Source organism: Melanotaenia boesemani, chromosome 19 (genome assembly GCF_017639745.1).
Source record: "Melanotaenia boesemani isolate fMelBoe1 chromosome 19, fMelBoe1.pri, whole genome shotgun sequence".
Taxonomy (NCBI): domain Eukaryota; kingdom Metazoa; phylum Chordata; class Actinopteri; order Atheriniformes; family Melanotaeniidae; genus Melanotaenia; species Melanotaenia boesemani.
This window is the reverse complement of record NC_055700.1, coordinates 11,551,419-11,574,268: the sequence shown is the minus strand read 5'-3', so window position 1 is coordinate 11,574,268 and position 22,850 is coordinate 11,551,419. Positions and strand designations below refer to the sequence as shown.

The window sequence follows — 22,850 nt, the reverse complement described above, 5'->3', positions numbered from 1 at the left end:
CTGTCTGTCTTACTGTCTGTACTTTGCAGACATGTCACTTTATATTTTACTTCAAATAAAGGGCTGAACTGAGAGTCAGACCGACAGCGTCAGGAAAGACACAAAGGGAGTGAGACAGTGAGAGCAATAAATAGAGGTACCCCCAGTGGAGGAGTGCACAAAATCAGCTCTCAGCAACAGCGCCATACAAAATTACCTGTACAACTGACCAGCATCTGTTGGTTTAGACAGAATAAAAAGGAATCTAAGCTCAGTTTATATGATCATGCACCTTTACATTGCAACTTTTGCAACAACAGAGTTTAGCAAAACACCATCGGTCAGCTTCTATTTTCAGTCATGTCGTGTATGTCTCATAAATGATCAAATTTAAATGATCGGCTCAATATATGTTTTGTTCATTCATTCTCATTCAACCTTTGTTTGAACTCAGAGTTTTGAGATCTCATTCAAAATCTAGATGAAAAGGAAAACTAAAGATACCAATCAAACAAACAAAAGAAAAAAGTTTTAAAGGTGACAATCAACAGTTGAAAAAAAATCTGCATTATAAAATCAATAAAGAATCATTTGAATGGCTGGAATTTAAAGAAAGGAAGCCAACTTAAACAAGAACAGCTAGAAGCAAAATAATACTAAAACATTCAATTACATCTAGGGATATAAACAAAGTAAGCTTAAGAGTTGTAGCCAAGGCCTGTATGTTTGAAACTGTTATCCTATTCCCACCGAAAGGTTGCTTCAATAAGGCTTGGTCTACAGTGCAGGGTTTTATGTCTTAATATGCTCGAAATAAGACTTAAACTTTACAGTATGTCTTACTATGCTCATAAACCATGATAAAATGTCTTTTTCTCATCCATTTAATGTCACTTTTACTTCATGATGACAAAGTTATGAGTCATATATTATCTACCATAAAAGTTAATAAAAGGTCAATACGTGGAAAGCAGTGCAACCAGCAGAATGAGTACAACATACATACATACATACATACAAACATACATACATACATACATACAAACATACATACATACATACATACATTCATACATACATACAAACATACATACATACATACAAACATACATACATACATACATACAAACATACATACATACATAAAGTTATTTTTTATAAGTGTCAAACAGAACTGGGCCCAGAGTTGAGTCCTGAGTAACATTATTATTAACAGTGACAAAGCATTTTTCAGGTGTAGAACATAAATGACACCATGAAATACAATATGCATTGGCTTGTTTCTGTCCAACACTGTGATATTATTGTTTAAAGCAAGAATGTATCTGCACTGTTATCTGCAACAGGCCTTCACCCCAATGAATATCAGCTGGCTGTTCATATGGTAAGGTTGTTTTTGTTATTTGGTTTGTTTATAAGGTTGGTTGTCTAAAAAACAAATCCGTATGAAATAAGACAAGTGTTAAGACATAGACTATACCACCATGTTTTGCTTGTCTCAGTGTTCTATATAGCATGTCTAAAGAAGTGCAGTTCTTCTTGACCAGCTCTGCTCTCATGATCTATTTATGAAGATAACTCAGACACACCTTAGTGCTTTAAACATTTGATATAATGAGACTACTGCTTGCACACTTTCAACTCATACTATTATTGATTTAATCATTGTTTTGGAGTTGTTATGCACTGATTAATGATATAAAATTTGAGACATGCTCAACTTCAAGAAAACATCAAAACACATCAATAAAGCAATGCATCTACGACTATTTTAACATCAATGTAAACCATATGGTCAAGCAATTAGCACTCTCTACTCCAGTTAACAAGACCAACTAGGAACAGAAGGAGCACTGAGTGACTTGGCAAGGGGAAATGAGTTAAATCAGCAGGGAACAAGGAAAATAAGTTGTTCTTTCAGGCAGTGGAGCTTGGGATTTTCCTCCTTCCCTTGGGCCAATAGTGAGCTTCCTCAGCGAGCTAAGCAGGAACACAGTTCATGGCACATTATGCTCATCGTCAGAGAGCTTTGTTTCAAAACAGAGAGGACAAGAATACCGACAGCATAAGAGAGAAAAAGCAAAGTCCTTCATTTTGTTGGCTTAACAAAATTGGACTGAAGAAGTCCATTAGGTTATTGTGTGTGCATGTGCTCTCTTATTTGTAGGGACATTTTTGTAGGAGAGGAAACAGAGAAAGAGCTGAAGGTAATATTTGTTTCAGAGAGGATTAACAGCCAACTTCTACACCAAAAGATATATTCACTACCTGGAAAAATGTGAGTTTCTGTATTTTTAAAGAAAGCTTATGACTCCATTACTTTATTTATGTTTAATGTTTAAAAAACGTCTCAGGTGTACAGCTAGAATAACAGAAATCCTACAATATTGTTTGAAAAGCACATTCCTAAAAATCATACCATGCTTTTTGTGACAGCAATTGTCTTTCGTCCAAACAGGGAAATGCCTGTTTCTCTCACAAATGTCAAATGTGTGACAGTCATATTGTCATACATAAAAACATGTGACTGAGCTCTTTACCCCCCTGCCGGCTACAACTCCCACATAAAAGACAAAAAAATAGCTGCACCAACTCCAACAAACCACTGGCCACCCTCTACGGGTTCCACATATACAAGGTAGAGTTCTGAAATCTCTTAATATCAGGACCAACAAGGTCACAATTATTTGCCAGAACATCCATTCATGTACAGTATGCACAGGGATCTGAATGTAGAACCCACAAATATTTTATTAGAAAGTCAAATCTGGATAAGAATTAGTAATGAGAATGCTTATCTGTTTGATTTTTCCATAAAAGTAGAGGTTGCTATTGTTGGACTTGCAAAACCAAGTTCAACAAAGCATGCACAAACACCCCCACGCAGCCTGAAAACTGATGTAAAATGCAAAAGCGAAGAGGATGGAACAGTGAATTTACTGCTCTGTAGCCAAGGGCTTAGTAACAACAAGTTGCCTCCAGACATGCTTTAGAAACATATGCAATATGTTTATTTAACACATTTGTTAGTCAGTATCAAGACTGGACTTGTATCTGCTGATATTAAGCTCACGATCTTGCTTAATATTTAGTTTTATATCTGTTTTTTGTTTTTTGTATGTTTTCCTGGACTAAATAATTTATTCCTGGTCCAATATTCAAAACGTGATTTATGGTCATGATTGTGCTGTGTCTAAAAGTGATTTAATGTACTCAAAGTCAGCTGACTAATCATTTATATTATTACAGTGGACTGGGTTGTATGTTAAACTGTCATAAAGGGCAATATGCTGATGAAAGTTCATGAACACAAGTTTTTTTTCATATACATGTGCAGAGAAATATTTATAGATATATATGAACTTTCTGGGTGTTAGAGAAAAAAGTCCATTTGCACAAATTCCATCAGGCCTCACATGCACCTGCAAAATCCACACAGTCAAATTACATTTACAGATTCATGGACAGATGCAAAAAACGCTGTCAAAGTTTTCAACACAACCTTTTCTGACTGTCCACATTTGAATTGAAAGGCATCAATGCAGAGACAGGTGACACAGACAGAGCAAATGTTCCAGTAGAAGCTTTAGGGGTGGACAGTGCCAGTGGGATTGATGTCTCCCTTGACTCTCATGTAACTACATCCAAGTGCATACTAGAAAGAGTCTGTTGAAAGGTCATGGGGCAACCACCAAGGTGCAATGGATTTCTACTTTATCATAGCTGCAACATTTGAACTTCTTTCAAGGGGGTAAAATTTCCACTCCAACCTGCACATTCATCTCAATTTATTTACCATCATGTGCTGGTGCAGTGAATCAAGGTGATGTACATCGCCTTTACTTCACTCCTGACACAGGCTGATTCAATGTGGCCCAGTGCTATGGTGCAAAAGTCTTCTCCCCAGTAGACTCTGTATAGTCTTAAGTGAACCTGGACCAGTGCGTGCCTGAAAATGAGGTCCCTGTTCTTCTTGATGGTCTGTTAAATATTAATCATCAGTGGTGTGACCTCAGCTACCGCCTCTTTTCTTTTCTTTTTTTTTTTTTTTTTAGCAGCATAATAAAATTTGTGGCTAACGCAAACCTACTCTAAACAATATTTAAAGGGTTTTGCAAATTTAATGTATAATGTCCAAGATGATCTCAATCACATGTCCAAATGATGTGCAAACACTTTTTTAAAAAGTGATTACATTTCTTTAAACTAAACTAAATATTCTTTGCCTTATCTATCATTGCTGCAAGAAAGCCATGCATGGATCTAGTGGATCAATATTTCCTATTAAGCTGTAATGAAAAAGTTCAGCTGAACTATCAAGCTTCCATAGGCCACAGGGTATAAAATGCACAGATGCACACACAAACAGATAGGCATGACAACAATCCTCAGCCTTTCACATCACATCACACCACATCAAATCACTGCACATAACAGGAAACAGTTGTATACAGTCATTAGCCAACGGCTTTGCTCCAACACAGTACTTTCACAGAGGAGATTCCTGCAGCCCAACACATTTCTGCCACTCACTTCTGTTTGTGTGTCCTGCAACTAAATCCTGCTTGAGAGAGCATAGTAATGAGTCTTGGTTCTATTTAATTATACTCCTATAAATGTCATTTGCTGCACTCTGAGATAACAAATGGATAAATTGATTGTATATTGGCTTTATTGTATAATGAAGCACCACAGTCACAGAGGAACTGAAAAATAAATCCAAAGATTCTTTGCATGTACTCAGAAAGAAATATTTCCTAGAAGCTGAATAATATATTCTCTAAAATACAGCAGGAGTATAATGCAGGAAGTGCACTATGTGAAAGAACTGTCCACACTGCCTACAGCCTATTGTTTTGTCTGTTTCTGCTCTCTCTTTCTAACACATGGTTCAGCGTGTCATGAGTCAGCACAACGCGTGTGTGCATGTGTGTGAGTGCATGTGTGTGTGTTTGTGATTATGCACCTATGTCCCTGCTTGACTCTGGGGCGGTAGCCTCATGGCTCCCAGCTCTTGGCATAGCTCTTTCTGAAACAGGTGATTAAGACCGCAACACATTGTAAGGCTCACTAATCTGCTTTGGCACCAAACTAGCTGTTGCTGCAAAGCTAACGGCCTTATCATAATGGATGAATGGATGAATCCACCTTGCTTAAGTTTATTTACCATTTAAAAGGCAATGCATTTCATTTCAAGAGATACTTTAAGAACTGTCAGATTAACTGGTTGATAGACAGAGAAATTGATCTTTATCTAGTTAAATTGGCAAGCATCGATTGTTTGTCTTTGATTTGTAAAGACTTGAAGATGTCCCTATGGGCTCAATTGTTTTGGAACACTTTTTCCTTAGTGTTTCCAGAAATGATCCACATGTCACAGACAATATGTTGATTATCTTGGCCTACATCAGAGCCAGAGAACAAACATGATTACAATTACCCAGAGGGATATTTAAGCAAGAAAAATACTAATGTCATACATATTAATTTACGAGTCAAAAAAACTTAATCAGTATTTTGTCTTTAATGCTTGTTAATAATTCTTTATAGGTTTAAGAAGGAATTTTAATGCAGGTCTTTTATTTGTGCTTGTTTTATAGTATGTTGGTATTTTTACTCTTAGAATTGAATAGTTTTTTTCCATTGGAGACCAAATTTAGGCAGTCTAATGTTATTAAAGTCTCCTCTTCTGCTTAGACACACTAAACTGGATACCCAGGTCAGTTGGCTCATATTTTCCCCCTTTCAGATCATTTTACCAACTGTGAATTGAGTACCTTTGCTCTGGCCGACAGATCTGTGCTAGCTGACTCTAATTAACACATCCCTTGCTTATTGTTAAGCACTCAGCTGTAGCAGAGAATCTAGACACAGAACAGCTTTCCAGCAGAGGGGTTTGCAATTAAACTGTAACAATTTCAGGTAATTCTTGATTGTGTGAAAGTAAAAAGACAACCTGATCCTGAGAAGTGTCTCAATCTGTCACACCGATCTTCACAGCTCTATCGCTGTTGCTGACAAAGTGGAGTTGCACATAGGGGCCTTCTTAGTTGTCACTTCCTACAAGCAGCTGCTGACTGCCCTTCAAGAATTCACGTTCTTGTCCTTTAATACTAAACATAAAACTTATTACATGTCATTTTTTTCATGAAATGAAAGGATTATTATTGATTTAGTGACCACTCCACCCTTATCCAGTGTATGGTGTGCATTAGATTGGCAGAAGTCTCAGAAAAGTCAGTCTTGAGGACTTTTTTAGACCACTAACTTAATTGTGGTGATGAAAGTGCAAGTATATAATAGGAGGCATTTAATGAGTGTTTGTGTGAATAAGAAACATGTAAAATTATTATATAAAAATAAAATTATTATTATAATTTTATATTTCATTTTACTTTCCATTTGACTTAAATACAAAATCTGGAGTTTAGGTCTATTTTTGATCAGGATATGACTTAACTCTTATATTATTTAGCCTGTTGAGTTGCCAATTTATTTACAATTTTCGTTTTGCCTCATTAGACTATTTTATCTGTATATTTTAACTTTTAAAAAGTGCCACATAAAGCATAGTCTGTACTAAATAAAACTAAAGTTAGCATTGTAGTTATGCAACTATACTGAATCAGACTGCATGATTTTATACTAATGTATTCACTGAAATATTTAATGCCGCATCACCGTCAGAAACAATGATGACATCCTAACATATGTCCCGTATGTCTTCACTGATGACTCATTTGGAAAGAAAAGGATGTTGTGGTAATGAAATCAACATTTTTCTTTTTCAATCAAAGTGCAACTCAACAGATGTAAGATGGAGCTGCAGCATCTTCTACATATATTGTTTCTTTAAAAGACTAAAAATTTGCCTTAGAAATAGCAGTTCTGCAGCCACAATATAACTACAAATGTTTAAAAATTGGTAACTTAATTTGTAGGTGTTTCTCTGTTTAGTGTATAGGATACAGGGGGATGATGACTCAGTTCTCAGTCTGGTCAGTATTGGAAATGGATTCTACTATTTTTTACACAAATTTTGAAATTGGTGAACAAAATGCAGTTGTATAAAGCTTAAATTAAATTATTTGAAGTTTAAACCCATGGTGCAGTAGCTGACATCCTCAGCCTAAGGCCTCAGATGGGCCAGAGCCACCCCTGAGGGTTGGTACCCGGCCACAAGCACAACCTGAGCCCTCCAGCTTGAGCTGGGATCTGGCGGGAAGCCTGCTGGCCATGGTGAGCCAGATGTGACACTGGGAGCTCTGGGGATTTTCTACATCAGTTTAAAAATGTTATCCCTTTAGTCTGCTTTTGCATTTTTCATTAAATACAATGAACCAAAATCAGCACGGAATGTATAAATCTGGTCCTAGCAATCTACATAGACAAATCTATCTGCGGTTAAACAAATTATTAGGATGTCTCCAACTTTAGCACTTATCAAAAGCCAATAGCATAAGTTGGAGAGAAAAAAAAGGTAGTGTGACTCAAAGGTCATTGGGATAATTAGCTCTGTGTCTGTGAGGGGATGAAATAATAAGAGAACCATATGGGCAACAGGGTTGGAAATGAATAGGAGCAGGGGGCAAAAATACCCTTGAAAGTTACAAAAAGTGCCAGTAATATAAAAGATGAAAGGATGGAAAATGCCCTCATTAGTTGCTCTCATTATTTTAGTGAATTGTTAAATACACAGTCATTTAATATGATTCCCTGCTGGGCCACTAAAGGTACGAGAAAAGAATCAATGACAAGGGGACTTTTTGTCCCCCTCAGTATCTTCTGTGAGAATTAACATAATAAGTGCATGAATTATAGCCGTATTAAATTATTAGAAAATAATTAAAGGCGCTGAAGCAAGGTGGAAACACAGCAAAATATTAAATCTTCATTCCTTATGGCTCTACTGTAATTTCAAGAATACAAAAATGTAGATTTGATTAATAAATGCCTCATTAAGATCATACAATACAATATACACAACATAAATTGGCAATTAGCTCACAGTAAGTAAATGCACCTCATTGCTCTCAAAAACCTCCACAAAAGCTATATTAATTACTAGCATGCTAATTTCTGCTAAAAATCCAACTTAGTGACTTTTTATAGATGCAAAGTGCTGACTGGGGCAACTCGAGCATGGAATTACAACTACTTGAATCTAGGCCAGGGGTGCCCAAGTCCGGTCCTCGAGATCTACCATCCTGCAACTTTTAGATGCAGCCCTTCTCCAACACACATGAATCAAATGACTGGTTCGTTACCAGGCCTCTGCAGAGCTGAATGACATGCAGATGACATCTGATTCAAGTGTGTTGGAGAAGGGTTGCTCCTAAAAGTTGCAGGATGGTAGATCTCGAGGACCGAACTTGGGCAACCCTGATCTAGGCTTAAAGACAGCATCTACTCACTTCAATGAAACGAGCTTGCCAATTGGATGGGTCAAAAATCTCATTCCTGGTCCTAAGACATTAGAACTCATGTTGGCATGATATTGTGCAAGAAAGGCAGGAATCACAAAACCTTTACGAATATAAAAAGGATGGTGAAATCAGCCAATAGTAGTTCATAGTGTTTTTTTTCTTTTTTGTGTGTTTTTTTGTGTGTTTTGTGTTTTATGTGCATATATCCTATAGAGTAAGTTAATTACATCCACTTTTCACATTACAAGTGATGTTTCACGGTCTGTTAATGAGAAAACATTCAATGTCCCCCCCCTCCAAAAAAGGGGTGCTCACACAGGAATACTATACTATGTATTGTTAAATTAATGCTTCAATGAAGCATCATGTTTAATTTTCTTTGGTAAATGATTTTAGAAAATCAACTTACCACAGAAAAAAAAAAAAAATACAGTGAAAACATGTTGTCTGAGAATCAAATCTGCTCTGTTTACACATCAGAAAGAAAGAGTTATTTTCAGATGTGTAAACAGTGCACCAGCTTCCATTTGGTTGGTGCTTGTTTAAATTGTCATGTTTGAGCACAGACCATGTTTACCTCTCTGCATGACCTTCACACTGTATGCTATAATTTCCCAAAGCTCTCCACATTGCAATAATTATGTGAGGACAAACACATGAATGAATGGTTGAACAAATGAACAGGGAAACACGCATAAACAGCAACATTCAGTAGCACGAATACCAAGCAAGGTAGAGTCTGAGTGTTTACGAATAACTCAACTGCACAGCTAGTTCTGAGAGACTTATAAATGTAATGTTACTAATGCCTACTGTATAAGGTCATTCTTCCCTTCCTCTGTTTTTTTCTGACATCTCTTACATTTATTTCTTATCATTATGAATGAATTATTATGAATGACAATTCAGTGAGTTGCTTTAAAAAGATCTGTCAGTTCCTCTGTGAGTAGCGCTGTAAACCACTTGGCTATTTTATTTAAAACCCAGATTACGTTTCCGAGCAGCACTTACTGTATGATGTCCTGTTTTGGCACAAACACATTCAACAAATGAAAAATGAGCATTTACTACAACATGACAGTTAATCAGGTTTAACACACCTGCAGCTGACAACAGACTAATTTCTAACATACATCTCTTTCTTACGCAGCATCTTACATGCTGTGTAAGAAAATTCTCCCCCCTGTGGATAAAGATGAAGGAATTTAAGACGTGCACAGAGGATTCCTAAATCACACGTATTTGACTGGTGTGAGGTTAAGATGTGTGAAAGAGAGCACTGACAAAAACCAAATCTGACTTTACCCAGTTCAGACTGTCCAGCCTGCGATGGTGAAACAACAGCCTCCGTTGCTTGACAGATGGAGCACAGAGATGTGACAAAGTGACGGAGCACATGACAGATGAAGGAATGACAAACTCACATACAGGCTGGAGGATGATTTATTGTAGAGGCTCACTGTCCAAATAACTAACTGAGCTCAATGCTGAGTGATGTAATGAAGGTTCACTCCTTGAAACCCATTACGATGGTGGGGGACTGCATTTGTCCCTCCATTAAATCTCTAATCCTGCGTCCTACACCTAACAAGTTACGACAGCTTGGAATTTCTTTCCATTCACATCTCCTGTGCATGTGTCTGATTGGCCTGTTGTTACAAAAATAACTATATTCAATTTCTGTTCCGCACAATCTGTATTATTTTAAGCAGAGAAAGATGGACATACAAGCATCTGAAGTGAGATGAAATGCCAAAGGAGGATGACACAGCATGAAGTGAGAGAGTGACAGGAAGGATAGAAGCGAGGTAAGAAGGGGACAAACAAAAGGAACAAAGGAGCAGAAAAACAAGTGGAGGCAGAGATGAAGTGAGAGCAGTACAGTGCTGTAAGCTCTGCTGTTGCATTCAAGCATTATGATACATCTCTACAGTATATACTGCACTGCCAGTCTGCATGCTCACTGCAGATTTCCGTTAACCTTGCAGCACTGAATATTAGTGTTTGTAACCTGGGCCATGCTGTTTGAACCTCATGCTACTTCCAACTCTTCAAGACAGTAAGAAAATACCAAGGCAATAACACAAGGGAGCAGCAACAAATATTACTGCTCAAGAATATAGTTTGTGATGTCTTTAAATCCTTAAGTGCAAACCATGTTTGCAAAGCTTCGAAAACTGTTTACTGGATTGTAGATAATGCTTTGGTTTTTCAAATGCCACATTATGCAGCAAAAGTAGCACAAAACTGTTTAAGCATAAAGTAAAATAATAAAGACCAGACACACACACACACACAAAAAAAAAACACTATAAAAGTCAACTAAAAGACAGTTTCTTTGGTTTTTCATATTTTTGCTAATTTATGATATGGGGCAGGCAAAGAACTAGACTGATGGTGCATTCACATTACGAACCTGTTCCCCCTAAAATATAAATTGATTTGGGAAATAAAAAATTAAAACAGAAGGGGCTATTTTTGCTTTACTGTTGCCAATGATGTAACATAAAGCAATACTGTATATGCACCTTAAAGAATTTAAGCTTAGGTTTCACTCAGACACCATAACAGTTTGCTTCAGAAACTGCAAGGATAACCAAGCGAGGGACACTGGCTTCGGTATGAGGATATTTGAGATGAGAGGCTAGCTCATTAAAAACTATGTCATTATGTTCACATATTTACATCTTAAATTAACATTTCAAGGAAGACAGAAATATAAGTACTTCATCTATAATATCTTCAGCGTTTCAGCTTAAATGCTTCACTTGTAATATGGAGCAGCATAATCTTTCAGCCAGCCTGATAAAATCATCACCAGGAGGAGGAGTAAGGAAGTGCAATGAGTAATGATGTATCAGTCTTGGTTTTGTCCAGAGGGATGAAACCTTGTGATATTTACACATATTGCACTGGAGTCATCTGGAACAAACACTATCAAAATATTAAGAACAGGGTTCATTTTGTCTCTAATTTATCCTCCTCGTATCTGAATATGCTGTTGTAATTTAAAATAGGAAACTAAATTATGCCATGAATGTATATGTGCTCACTATATTTTGAGAAGAAATCAGTCGGTTTTTATCTAAAAATAAATTTAAAAAAAATATATACTTTTGATTTCAGAGTTTCACCTGTCAAAACCACTGGGAATGTATATGCATCTATTAGATCCATTTTTGCACAATTATTTCTGTGAAAAGCTCCTTCAAGGTTGTACCTGTACTGCTGGGGAAAAAGAAATTAGGAACCAGCTAAAGATTTTTCTTTTTTTTTTTTTTTAGCTTATATTCAGATGCAAACATATACGCACCTCCTCCCACTGATGAATGTATCTGATGAGCCGGGACAATCTTAACAGACGCAGAAGACTGAGGATCTTGGTGAAGCGGACAATTCGCAGAGCGCGGGCTGTTTTATATACCTCCGAGTCAAAGCCTTTCTCCACTATTAAAAAGATATAATCCACTGGAATGGAGGAGAGGAAGTCCACAACGAACCAGCTCTTCAGGTAATTCATCTTGATGACCTTTGGATCGAGGATGATCTCAGAGCTCTCCTCGTTGACAATCCCCGTCCTGAAGTTCATGACCAGGTCCACCAGAAAGATGGTGTCCGAAGCCACATTGAAGACCAGCCAGGTGGTAGTAGTCTGCTCTGAGAAGAAGGTTATTCCCACAGGAATGATGATTAGATTCCCCATCATCATGATGAGCATTATCAAGTCCCAGTAGAACCTGCAAAGTAACACGCACCAGTCAGAAATGCAAGGCAGTTAATAATGAATAAAGAAAAACAATTAAGAAAGGGATTATAAAAGGGAGTTATACAGAGGGAGCCAGAGGATAACCAAAGAAAGCAGGATTTATCTTCTGGGGTGTGTGAATGTAGCTAAACTGCTGATTTCAGCTGCAGAGATTCTCCTGCTAGCCTGTCATGTAAAACTATATGTACTAATAACTTACAATCAGCAGAAATAGTTTAGAGATTAATATGCAAATGCTTCTACACAAAAGTGTACAAAGTCAACTTGACAACCCAGATCTCTTGGGCTTAAAGTTATTATGATTACTATGATTCAAGGACACCATGTTATCTACTGCTACCACTTACTGTATGTATTCAAGGCCTTCTAGACTGAGACCCTTTCATCCTTCACAGCTGTGTTAATATCCCTGCCCTCTGCCTTGCCACAAATGGAGACAGAAGTGATTCATCAGCTCCATGCTCTTTTCACCAAGCGTCCTGGGCCCCAGTAAAGGCCACGCAACCACGAATGAAAATAGATGCTTTCAGGAATCCTATCTCATTCTAAAACTCTCTGCTGACGCCATCCCTGCTGCCTCTGCCCTGCCTTGCTTCCCATACATTGATGTTACTCAAGGTGGAAATGGAGTTGCTGGCCACTTGGCAGGCTGCCTGTCTGGTGGAAGACCAGCCACACAGTAATGGATCTGTGTGAATAAATTAAGCCGAGGCCTTGGCTTTATAAATATCTACAGATCATGTGTCCGATAACTGTCCTCACTTCAGCTAAAAGGCGGTCTTCTAGGTGGCTAATAAAACCCACTGAGGATGTTTTTACACCAGCAGGCACTCAACCATGGAGTTGATGCACTTTGGGTTGTTTAACATCTTTTATTCCACTTAGGAGATCATTATTTTAATATACAAATACAACAATGACAATAAGCATCAGCTAATAACACCACACAAGCACAGTGTTCAGCTGTTTGACTGTTTCCCATTCAGCTGACCTGTTGGGATAAAGTGCATGTAGCATGTGTGTGTGGTATGAGTTGCATTTTATTCTTTCATTGTTGTTGTTTTTTTCTATATTTATATGTTCAATAAGAAGCTGCTATGATTCATCTTTCAGTTGCTTAAGACAGAACAGAACAATTCATATCTAGAGGGATGGAGAACAAAAATAAAGATGAAATCAAGAGTGTAAAAATATACAGTACCACCGATTAAAAACAGGGAGCTACATTAGAACAAATGACTTCAAGCACAAACAACTGCAAAAAGTAAGATACAGAAAGTTTGGGATTTTTTACACACGTATTATTGTAATCATTCAAACTGTGTTAAAAACTAAATTCTAACGAGTGTGCTGTGCACATTTCTAACATATTCTATTATTACTCGGGTAGGTAGTATTAATACTATATATGACCTCTAAGACTCCCATTTAGATGATGAATAAAACCTAGTTTTTCTGCTCCTGAATTAAAAAGTATGCATGAGCAGACTTCTAATATTCTAGATAATTGTATCCTTGAAAAGAATTAAGTAACTTTACTTTATAAAGACATCCAGAAGTCTGAATGCTCAGTGACATTCATCAATGTTAGGCTCTAACACCTCCAACAAAATCTAAAACACTGTGTTCATCACATTATGCTGCACTGTATTCCGCTCATATTCTGATGGTCCAATTCTCAGAATGTGCATAGCCCCAGTTAAACCAGTGATAGTGAATACAACTGCACCTGCACCTCAAACACCAGCAGTGCATTCAGTCTTTAGTTAATCTCCTGCTTCACATTCAACACACCGAACAGATCTGGCGCTTCCTTCCACATCCATCTATTTGTCAGCAGTGCGCTGTGCTGTACTAGCTATGTAGTCACATCCAGATGAGCTGTGCACTCCTCTAATCATTTTTCATCCCTAGCTTAAATTTATGAACTCACCAAGAACACCCAAACAAGCTACTGTTCTCATTGATTTAAGTGAGACTGTAGCCAAACAGACTCTGCAGCAAGACTGCAGAGACTGCATTTGTCCCTCTGCCAAATAAATACACTATGTATAAATGACAATAAAATGGTTATGCAGTGTTACACCGGTATATCTTTAAAAAAAAAAACTTACAATAGTTAGAGACAAGATTTTCCAACTAAAATAGGATGTGGAAATGAAAGAAAACAAACAGATGAGCAGCTCTAACTATCAGTTCATGATTATCAATGCAAGAATTGCTAGCAGGACAAATTCTGCTCCAAACCAAGCAAGCACATTTCTTCTTGTAGGTTTCCTCTTTACAAGTGATCCATCATTATCAGTGCCAGACCAATCCTGCCAAGCAACAGAGGGAACCCCACATGATGCTACTCATCAGAGCCCAGCCCAATCCAGTCTTCACTGTAACAGGTATACTGACCACACTGCAAGGTGTCACATAAACACACATACAATGAGAAAATAAGGGAACGTCAAAGTCCTTTACAAATGGATGGAGTTAATAATATATGTGCAAAGCCAAACATAATGGACTTATCTTTATTTGTTTCTTTATATCATGTGAGATGCTTTGAACTGGCCATCATTAATTTATCTCATGCATGTTGTTCTTTAAGGGATATTTCAGAGGTAAAAATTGAACAGTCATTAAACAAACTACAGAACAAGAAAATACTCAAACTGAGCATTCTTTTTATATATTTTGAGGATAATAATAGCAAATAAAATGTATAATCATAACCAAAATAAGAAGGACTATATGTTTTGTTGCAGAACCTTTAGCTTTCTGACAAAAAAAACATTCAAGCTTTGTTTTAACATATGACAGAAGATATCTTCTTACCACAAACAGAGGCGTATTGAGGCCCCAAATTAGGCCCCTCTAAAAATCTATGAATAATAAATATTACTAACCTGTCATTAATCTTTAAGCAGGTACTGTGTACAATGACTATGTTAGATATTAAGTTTCAAACACTCACACAAAGCAGAATACAGCTTGACTGAATAGTGGTGTCATTCATGTGCCTTACTTACGTAAGACCTTTTATGAAAAGACCACACAAGTTTTCTTTGTTTATGTTTTTTTTCTCTCTTTAATGTGTATGGCATAATACACAAAAGTCAGTGTACCCATAAATGTTTGATATATTTATTTATCTATCAGTTAAGTGCTCAGAAAGCTTTGGAGAGCTGGAATGTATACTCAGCCATCCACCACTTTTAATCCAGGAGATAATCTCAGTGGCATGGTGATGTTGTGTCTCTACACTGACTAGAAGAAAGTAACCCCTTCTGAAAAAAAACATCTTTGGGAAAATGCCATGGAGCTATAACAGCAGGAGACCCTTCTGGTCTGACTTGGGGAAACATTTTCTGATAACGCAGTTAAAAAAGGGGGCCAGTCTGTTTGAGCAGCCACATGTATGTTCCTATTATGGAGCTTTACACTGCAAGTTTTCACTGAAATCCCCCATCTCAGCAAAATGCTTAAAATGAAAGGACAAGTACAGTCCACTTAACATATATATTTCTTGAAAATATAAAAAAGGAAAAGGTGTGAATTTCACTTCATCACTCTGGTCCTGCCCTTCGGCCATCTTAAAAGAAATAAATCTTCTTACATAATTGTTTTGGGAGTCTGTTAAGCTCATTGACTGTTGTGTTATGCTAATCCTTGCCCAACATCAGTGTACATCTATGTGTGCACATGGGCATATGCATATAACTGTCCCTGTGTGTGTGAATCCTGAATGTCCTGGTTAGTATCATTCTTGTGTATAATTACATGAAAAGAACAAATATAAACAAATGCCCCCATGGACTTCAAGTTAAAAACTGTTGCCTGCACAGTATGTAAGTGCTGCACCATAATCAATACAAGCTTATCTATTGATCAATAAACAGCTAGCCAAAGCTAAAGAGTCATGAAAGTGTCTGGAAGTTGTAACTTTCAATGAATCTTTCCGTGAAGCTGCTCTGAAATCAGTAGCAGGGCAAAGAGAGAGCTGCTTTAAGAGGAATGCTCTAAGTTCAGAACCATGGACAGGACTTCTGTTCAGGACCATGGACAGCTCTATGATAGCTGCAGTAGGCCCTTTTGGGGGGGATCGTCACCATCAAGTCATGCCAAATCATACTGGTGCATAAGAGAGGGCCAGAATAGATGCTTACGTGTTCAAGTAGTGAACTGTTAACATGCAGCTTGTATGGAACCAGTCCTACCTCTGAATGATGTCATTTGTTTCACATTTGAAATGAGGCTAGTGTATCCAGACTCAATCTGGCAGGTCTGATTTGCTACACAGGTTAGTAGCAGTGACCAGTGGGTTGTGTCTTTCAGCAAGCAGTTTAAAAAAATACTTTTCTGCATTTTCTTGGGGAAATGGCTTGTGCATCTGGGGGCATAACAAGCCAAAGATAACCTGAATACCAATCATTATGTAGCAATAAGTTGATGCCAAGAAATGAAGTGCAGCATGATTCATCTGCATCTCAACACATTTTCTCATCTGAGCAGCTTAGGAAATAAATATCTCATGCATTAGTCCCCTCAAGTGTTTAAAAGTCAATAATTAGCTTCAGAGATGAGTTTAAAGTATTTATTCCTTTAAAAATATTTTTAAAACGGCCATTTTTCCTTTATCTTTCCCCTGCGTGATTTTTACCGCATACTGTGCATTTTCGCACACAGGCCCACCGTCTCACCACCGCCTATAATGAAATGTTTACTACCGTGATGGTGCAATGGCATTGTCACGTTGTGCCCAGGTACTGTCGCCCCATACAAGCAGATTATGTCGCAATGAGGACCTGAAACCGTGCCGTTTGCCTGGCACAAACAAAACGTCTGATCCTTGTGTGTGTTTTCAAATCATGACATTCACCATATTTTTCCAAGGACATTTCACTGCTATACCTATAGCCTTAACGCGTCAGTATATTTCTATAGTGATTTCTTGTTTTTCTGAAATGTCGCAATGAAACAGCCGTTTGAGCAGTGAAGCCCTTCAGCCAGTGAAAACTCGATTGCCTAAATACAGGGGTAGATTGGCATATGCGCTTTGGGGCAGGCTTCTAGTGTGCGCTGTGTGTGAAAGTGTAGGCTATAGCTTGCAGACCCTAGGGGTGGAGGGAGGGGTGTATAAAAAGGGAGGGGTGAGCAGGTGTCAATTCCAGCCCTTACCTAAAATCGCTATATGGGTGAATGATCCAGTATCCGGCCGTCTGGACCCTTTCTTGTTCTTTCTCCACGGCTTTCTGACTGCCGAACATACGCAAGGAGAACTTATTGACTCCGGGCTGCATCATGGCCCCAAATTGCCTCTGCATAAAACCATGTTGCCTGGACGCTCCTTCCAGATCGTCAAAACCGACCATGGCCTCTTCCCGCTCCCCCTTGAAGCCCACTGAGTTGCCATGGTCCTTCATGTTCTGGCTCCCCGTGTTATTTTTCTGTATCGAGTCTTGCCGCTGAAAAACATTATTCCCATCCGCCTTCTCCTCCTTGTTGCTGGAGAACGAATTAGATTTGTCTTCCATGGTGCTCTTAGTTTTTCCCGTTTGTCTTTAAGACAAAGCGTTCCGTCTCCTGCTCGCGAGAGCTGCGCGCAAAACTGGAGAGCACCCGCCGTGAGCTCTCCTGTTTCTTTAGATGTCCTTCAAACTGTTCAGCTCCTCTGCCTTCAATGCGAGTGCTGCAAACTGAGACAGAGTGCACGAGAGCCCGGTGGATCAGGTTTCTTGGGTTACCGCCATCTACCGACGGCCCCGGCTTCTACTGAGCAGAGCCTGTGCCTTGTCTCACTTCGCACGGCACTGCGGTTTAACTGGCACATGCTCCTGCACCTTATTTACATAATATCAATGTAGTCTGTGATCCCCCTCCTCTCCCTCCGTCCTCCTCTGTGAACGGGCTCACACTGGCCGGGGTTAGCCAATAGAAGCTGATCTAATTTATAGAAGTTAATGAAGGCTGTCTTTATTTAAATCCATTGATAAAGCACGTGTGCTTTTTGGCTCGGCTGGTAGCAGGTTTGTTACCCACTGAGGAGTTATAATGGAAACCGACACGGTAAAAACAGATGGAAAAAAGTTAGTGCGACCATATTTTCTGGTATGTGGACAACTAGCAGAGCATCTTGTGGAAGTCACACTTCTTAATGTGTTGGAGATATGGTCCAACATTCAGTTTAACTGTACTGAATGTACTCCGCTTTTATTGCGAGCTATTGACGCGTTGTTTGAATAGTGACTGATTTCACCAGATATTTAGTTGCAAAGTGCATTTATCATTTAATTTAATAACTCATTGTTTTGATCCACTACTTTGGTCATAACTCTTTATGTATACATAATAGGGATAAAACATCTAGAACAAGTGGATATAATGGAAAAGAGATAGAAAAGTAGAATGAAACACACATATGTCTCATACTGTATGTGTGTTTCAGAGCATGACGTTATTGTTGCACGTAAACAGGCTTCATTCCGCAACACGGAACCCACTTTCCGAGTGCGACTGGAGCTTTTGTTGTTCAAAGTGATTAATTTATTAACAAAATTGTATTTTCATAAAATAATTAGATTCAAGTTTGAAACCACAAGGTTCCAAAAATATAAAATCTGTGTGTTAATACAAGCGATTCATCAGTCGGATGGTGGATTCAGAGAGGATATGAGCACAAAGAGCATCTTGCTCCGTGATGGCATCGCTGTAGTACAACAGGTCGCAGCCCTATTTGCAAAGAACAAGTAGTACATCACCGCCCTGACACATCATATTTTGCATAGGACTGCGTCGTGCCCTCTGCAAGGAAAATCCACTGCTGCCACCTCCGTGTCACACACTTACTGCTAAAAAAAAAAAAAAAAAAAAACACGACCTGCGTAATTTACCCACAATACAAGAAGAAAAAGCTCCCCTATGGCATGTGGCTGTGGATGTTCATTAATCATTCACACGTTTGACATAAAAAACAAACATTAGTATTTGATAAATCCATTTTATAATGACTCTTCTATTCTGTCCCTAATAACAATATTAAAATGGCATGGAAATTAAGTAGCCCACACTCGTCCATGCTGCAGTGGCCATATTTGTGAATTTTTGGGTTAAATGACATTAACATCCTACAACATGCACAGTTGGTATTGATTCCAGTATTTACAATAGCCTACATAGGATAAGGATACTGATGAAAGCTTTGGTATTTACTGACATGGAATCATTACCCCTCCAACAACTGGAGGGTGTGATGATTTGGACTTGTTTTGTTACCATGGGACCTGGGCACCTTGCACACATTGAGCTGAACATGATTTACTCTGTATAGCAAAGTATGTGGAGTCTAATGTGAGGCCATCTGTTCAACAGCTAAAGCTTGGCTCAAATTGGCTCATGCAACAGGACAGTGATCCCAAGCACACAGAGTTCTCAGACTTCCAGCTCTTATTTCCTTTCTTTTATATAATCAAGAAAAGTTATTTATTTAAAAAATGTGTCTGTGTAAATCCTCCCTGATAATGTTGTATTTTGAACCTGTGGTTTAATAAAAGAAATAATTCTTAATCTATTTTGATGTTCAAATGTCGGTATCAGGGCTTAATCAGGGTTAAGTCTCATCACTTTCTTTCATATTTTGTTGTATAAATTAATTCAATTCGCATCATATAAATGGAAATTATCACTATTATAATTCTATATCACTACGATTTTGGTTTCATTTGTAAACTGTATAAACATAGCCATGAAATACTCTATCTCAAAATTTCCAGTTTCAGTTGCTAGTTTTAAGTATTCTCCAATACACAGTCATTTCCATGATGCCCATTTTCAAAGTAAAATCAGAAATAAAGCAAGCTATGTTTCAGAGCAAGACAACCTTGTCTTAACTTAGTCAATATCATGGGCATGCATAGTTTATGTGGGGTCTCAGTCAGGTCCATGATTATTTAATTTGCTTTCTAGCAATTGTAAAATGCAAAATTTCCTACTAAAAGCCATTAACATGTCTTCATTTCCTCTTTGACAGCTTCAGCAAAGATTTTAGTGGCCAGTTGTGACTAATAAACACATTTTGAAAATAGAATAAAAACACTTTCTGTAAAATATTAAGTGGATTCCAATGGCAGTAAACAGAAGAAAAGTACATACATGTAAGAACGGTTGGAGCATAGTGTCAGGAATGAGGCACGGAAGAGGTGTGGACCCAAACGCAGGCTTGACGAGGCAGATGGGTGCAGAATAAAGCTTTTAATAATCCCGACGAGGATGTAACATGACAAGAAACATTACTTGGCAAGAGATACACGACAAAGCATGACATGAAGACTAAAAGACATGAAGACTACAATGAACTGGCTACAAGAAAAGGACACCAAGGTGTATATATACACACAGATGGACTAATCTGAGGTGAATGAGCAAATTAAACCAGGTGCACCAATGACAGGAATCAGAAAGCAAAACAGAACCAAACCAAGACAAAGAAGAACATAACACAACAAAACTACCAAACCAAAGCCCACGTATCATGACACAAAGTCACTGATTAGACAGTTTTTTCCAAGTTTATTCACTTGGTGTAAGACTTTTTTCTCAGATAATACAGTTGTACTTTTTCTTTTGGTGAAGTAAATGGTCTGAAAACCTCTTCTGCACCAAGCAGATATTTTTCTGTAAATTTTATTACAAAAATAATAACATAATAATAATAAATGATATTTTTTCTTTCTGTTTTGGAGGATTTTGTTTGACAAATAAATGAATACTGAACTATTTACAATCATGCTTTATTAAATGTAGGTGAAAGGTAATATAAATGCAGTATCTTTTCTGTTCAGTCAGAGCATAACTGCTGCAGCTGTTTTTTTCCACAGCGTGGCATGACACACCGACACTGAACCCGTACCATCGGCGTTTCGTGGCTACATAAAACCACAGCTGGCTGCGTACATCACTGCAGAGGGTATTAGCTTGGATATTTTGCATGTTTTGGATGTGGATTATGATGTAATGATCCAAATGTTATCGTAATTTAAACAGACATCCCTTATTTTTTTATTTATCTCTCTCTCAGATGGTGTGGGTGGAGTTGGATTAGTTGGCGTGCCAACTGTTTTCCCCTACACAAAGCTTGTGTAACTTCAGTTGCACAGTTAATGGGGCTGGGAGGGGTACTGGGAGAGAAAGATGTTGCATAATATTTATGGCTTAAAGTAATACTGATATTGAACAAGTAAAAATCCAAGAATTAACATTTGTACAAAACATACAAACTTGTAGGTTTGATACCATGATGCCCTGCATTGACAGTGAGTTTCCTTAATATTTTATGATATTAACTGTAAGACATACAGAAAATATACTTGGATCCTGGATCAAACATTTATAGTGTTGCTTGAACATTGACATGAAACAGTTTAACATGCTTTGCATTTGTTGCAGTTTAACTTCCACATTTAAGCTGATCCTTGTGGAATTTGATGCCACTTCACAATATAATCTAGAATATACAAAAAAGGTTGGACCTAATGTCTCACTCTGCACAACAAAATATGTTCCAGATTGTTCTGATGGTCTCATTTGCCCTTCTGAAATTGCACTGTCTGTCTAAGATTACATCCAGTCATCTCTGTTTACCATCAATATCTCACCTGGACATGACATATTGCATATGGCTTTTTATCCAATGTTCTTTCTTTTTCCTTTTTCATTTGTTTTTGATGTTAAATTATGTTTCTTTTAGTCTGCAAAGCACTTTAAATCTTTACAAAATCTATACTTGCCTTGGCTGTTGTTCCACCACCAGCCATTGCTTATACCACATAAAGCATCAGGCAGCTACATGATGGCAGCATTGTGTTACAATTCCCCCTTGGACACTTTTTTTAAAAAGTTTTCTGTAAGTTATTGAATATATAACCCATTTATCTTCAAAGCTGTTTTGTTTGTGCTCAAAACATTAGGATATGGTGCAACTTAAAACATAATTACTTACCTCAGTGAAGATTAGGCTTCAATATCTATCTGTTATTTAACCAAATTCATTGTACTTGAATTTATGAATTTAGCTAATTTGGATTGAATGACTGTAAATCACTTATTCCAGTAACACAGAAACATCTGCTAGATCCAACTCAAAGATCAACTAATTATGATATAAAAAAAAAATCTTCCAACTTCTGACCCAAACATGACTGCTACACATGACTGCTTGTCCTCTTTAGACTCTTGTCCCATGACCAACTACTTTAATTAAACCATGATTGGGGTTGGGAAGATGGTAGTGTTGTAATAGGATTGCTGGCTTTGGTCCGTCTCCAGCTGAGAGTTTCATGGTATCATGGACCTGAGGGATAAGGCTGCATCACTGGAGAGGGACCAGCTGAGGCCAGGGTTCACTTAATCAGGAAATGGACTTGGACAAACAGAGAATTACCAATAAACAATTATAATCAAATAGTTTTAAGTTGTTAACATCATGACAAGCACCCAGTTCGAGAACTGTGCAAATTCACACTGTCTTATCTCACTGAACTTATGAGAAGCTCCAACTGAGTTTTTTCTTTCTGTTGAAACAATGTCAACTGTGGATGTGTTGGTTTATCCAGAAGATAAAGTCAGAAAAAAACATCTCATGAGTAGATTATTTCATTTAGTTGACATACTCTGTGCTGCAGCAGTTTGGGTTA

At 37.8% G+C, this 22,850-nt stretch overlaps 1 protein-coding gene across 1 annotated transcript in view; it reads right to left on the bottom strand.

The window, feature by feature from the left end:
- The window catches only part of LOC121630483 (potassium/sodium hyperpolarization-activated cyclic nucleotide-gated channel 1), a 66,462-nt gene extending 48,520 nt beyond the window's left edge, over window positions 1-17,942 (bottom strand). Inside the window, exons 1-2 of the mRNA XM_041970788.1 lie at window positions 17,341-17,942; window positions 11,719-12,142 (exon numbers count right to left, since the gene is read on the bottom strand). Coding sequence (XP_041826722.1) covers window positions 11,719-12,142; window positions 17,341-17,696 — 780 coding nt within the window. The 5' untranslated portion in view covers window positions 17,697-17,942. The remainder of the gene's footprint in view (window positions 1-11,718; window positions 12,143-17,340) is intronic.
- Window positions 17,943-22,850: the final 4,908 nt, after the last annotated feature.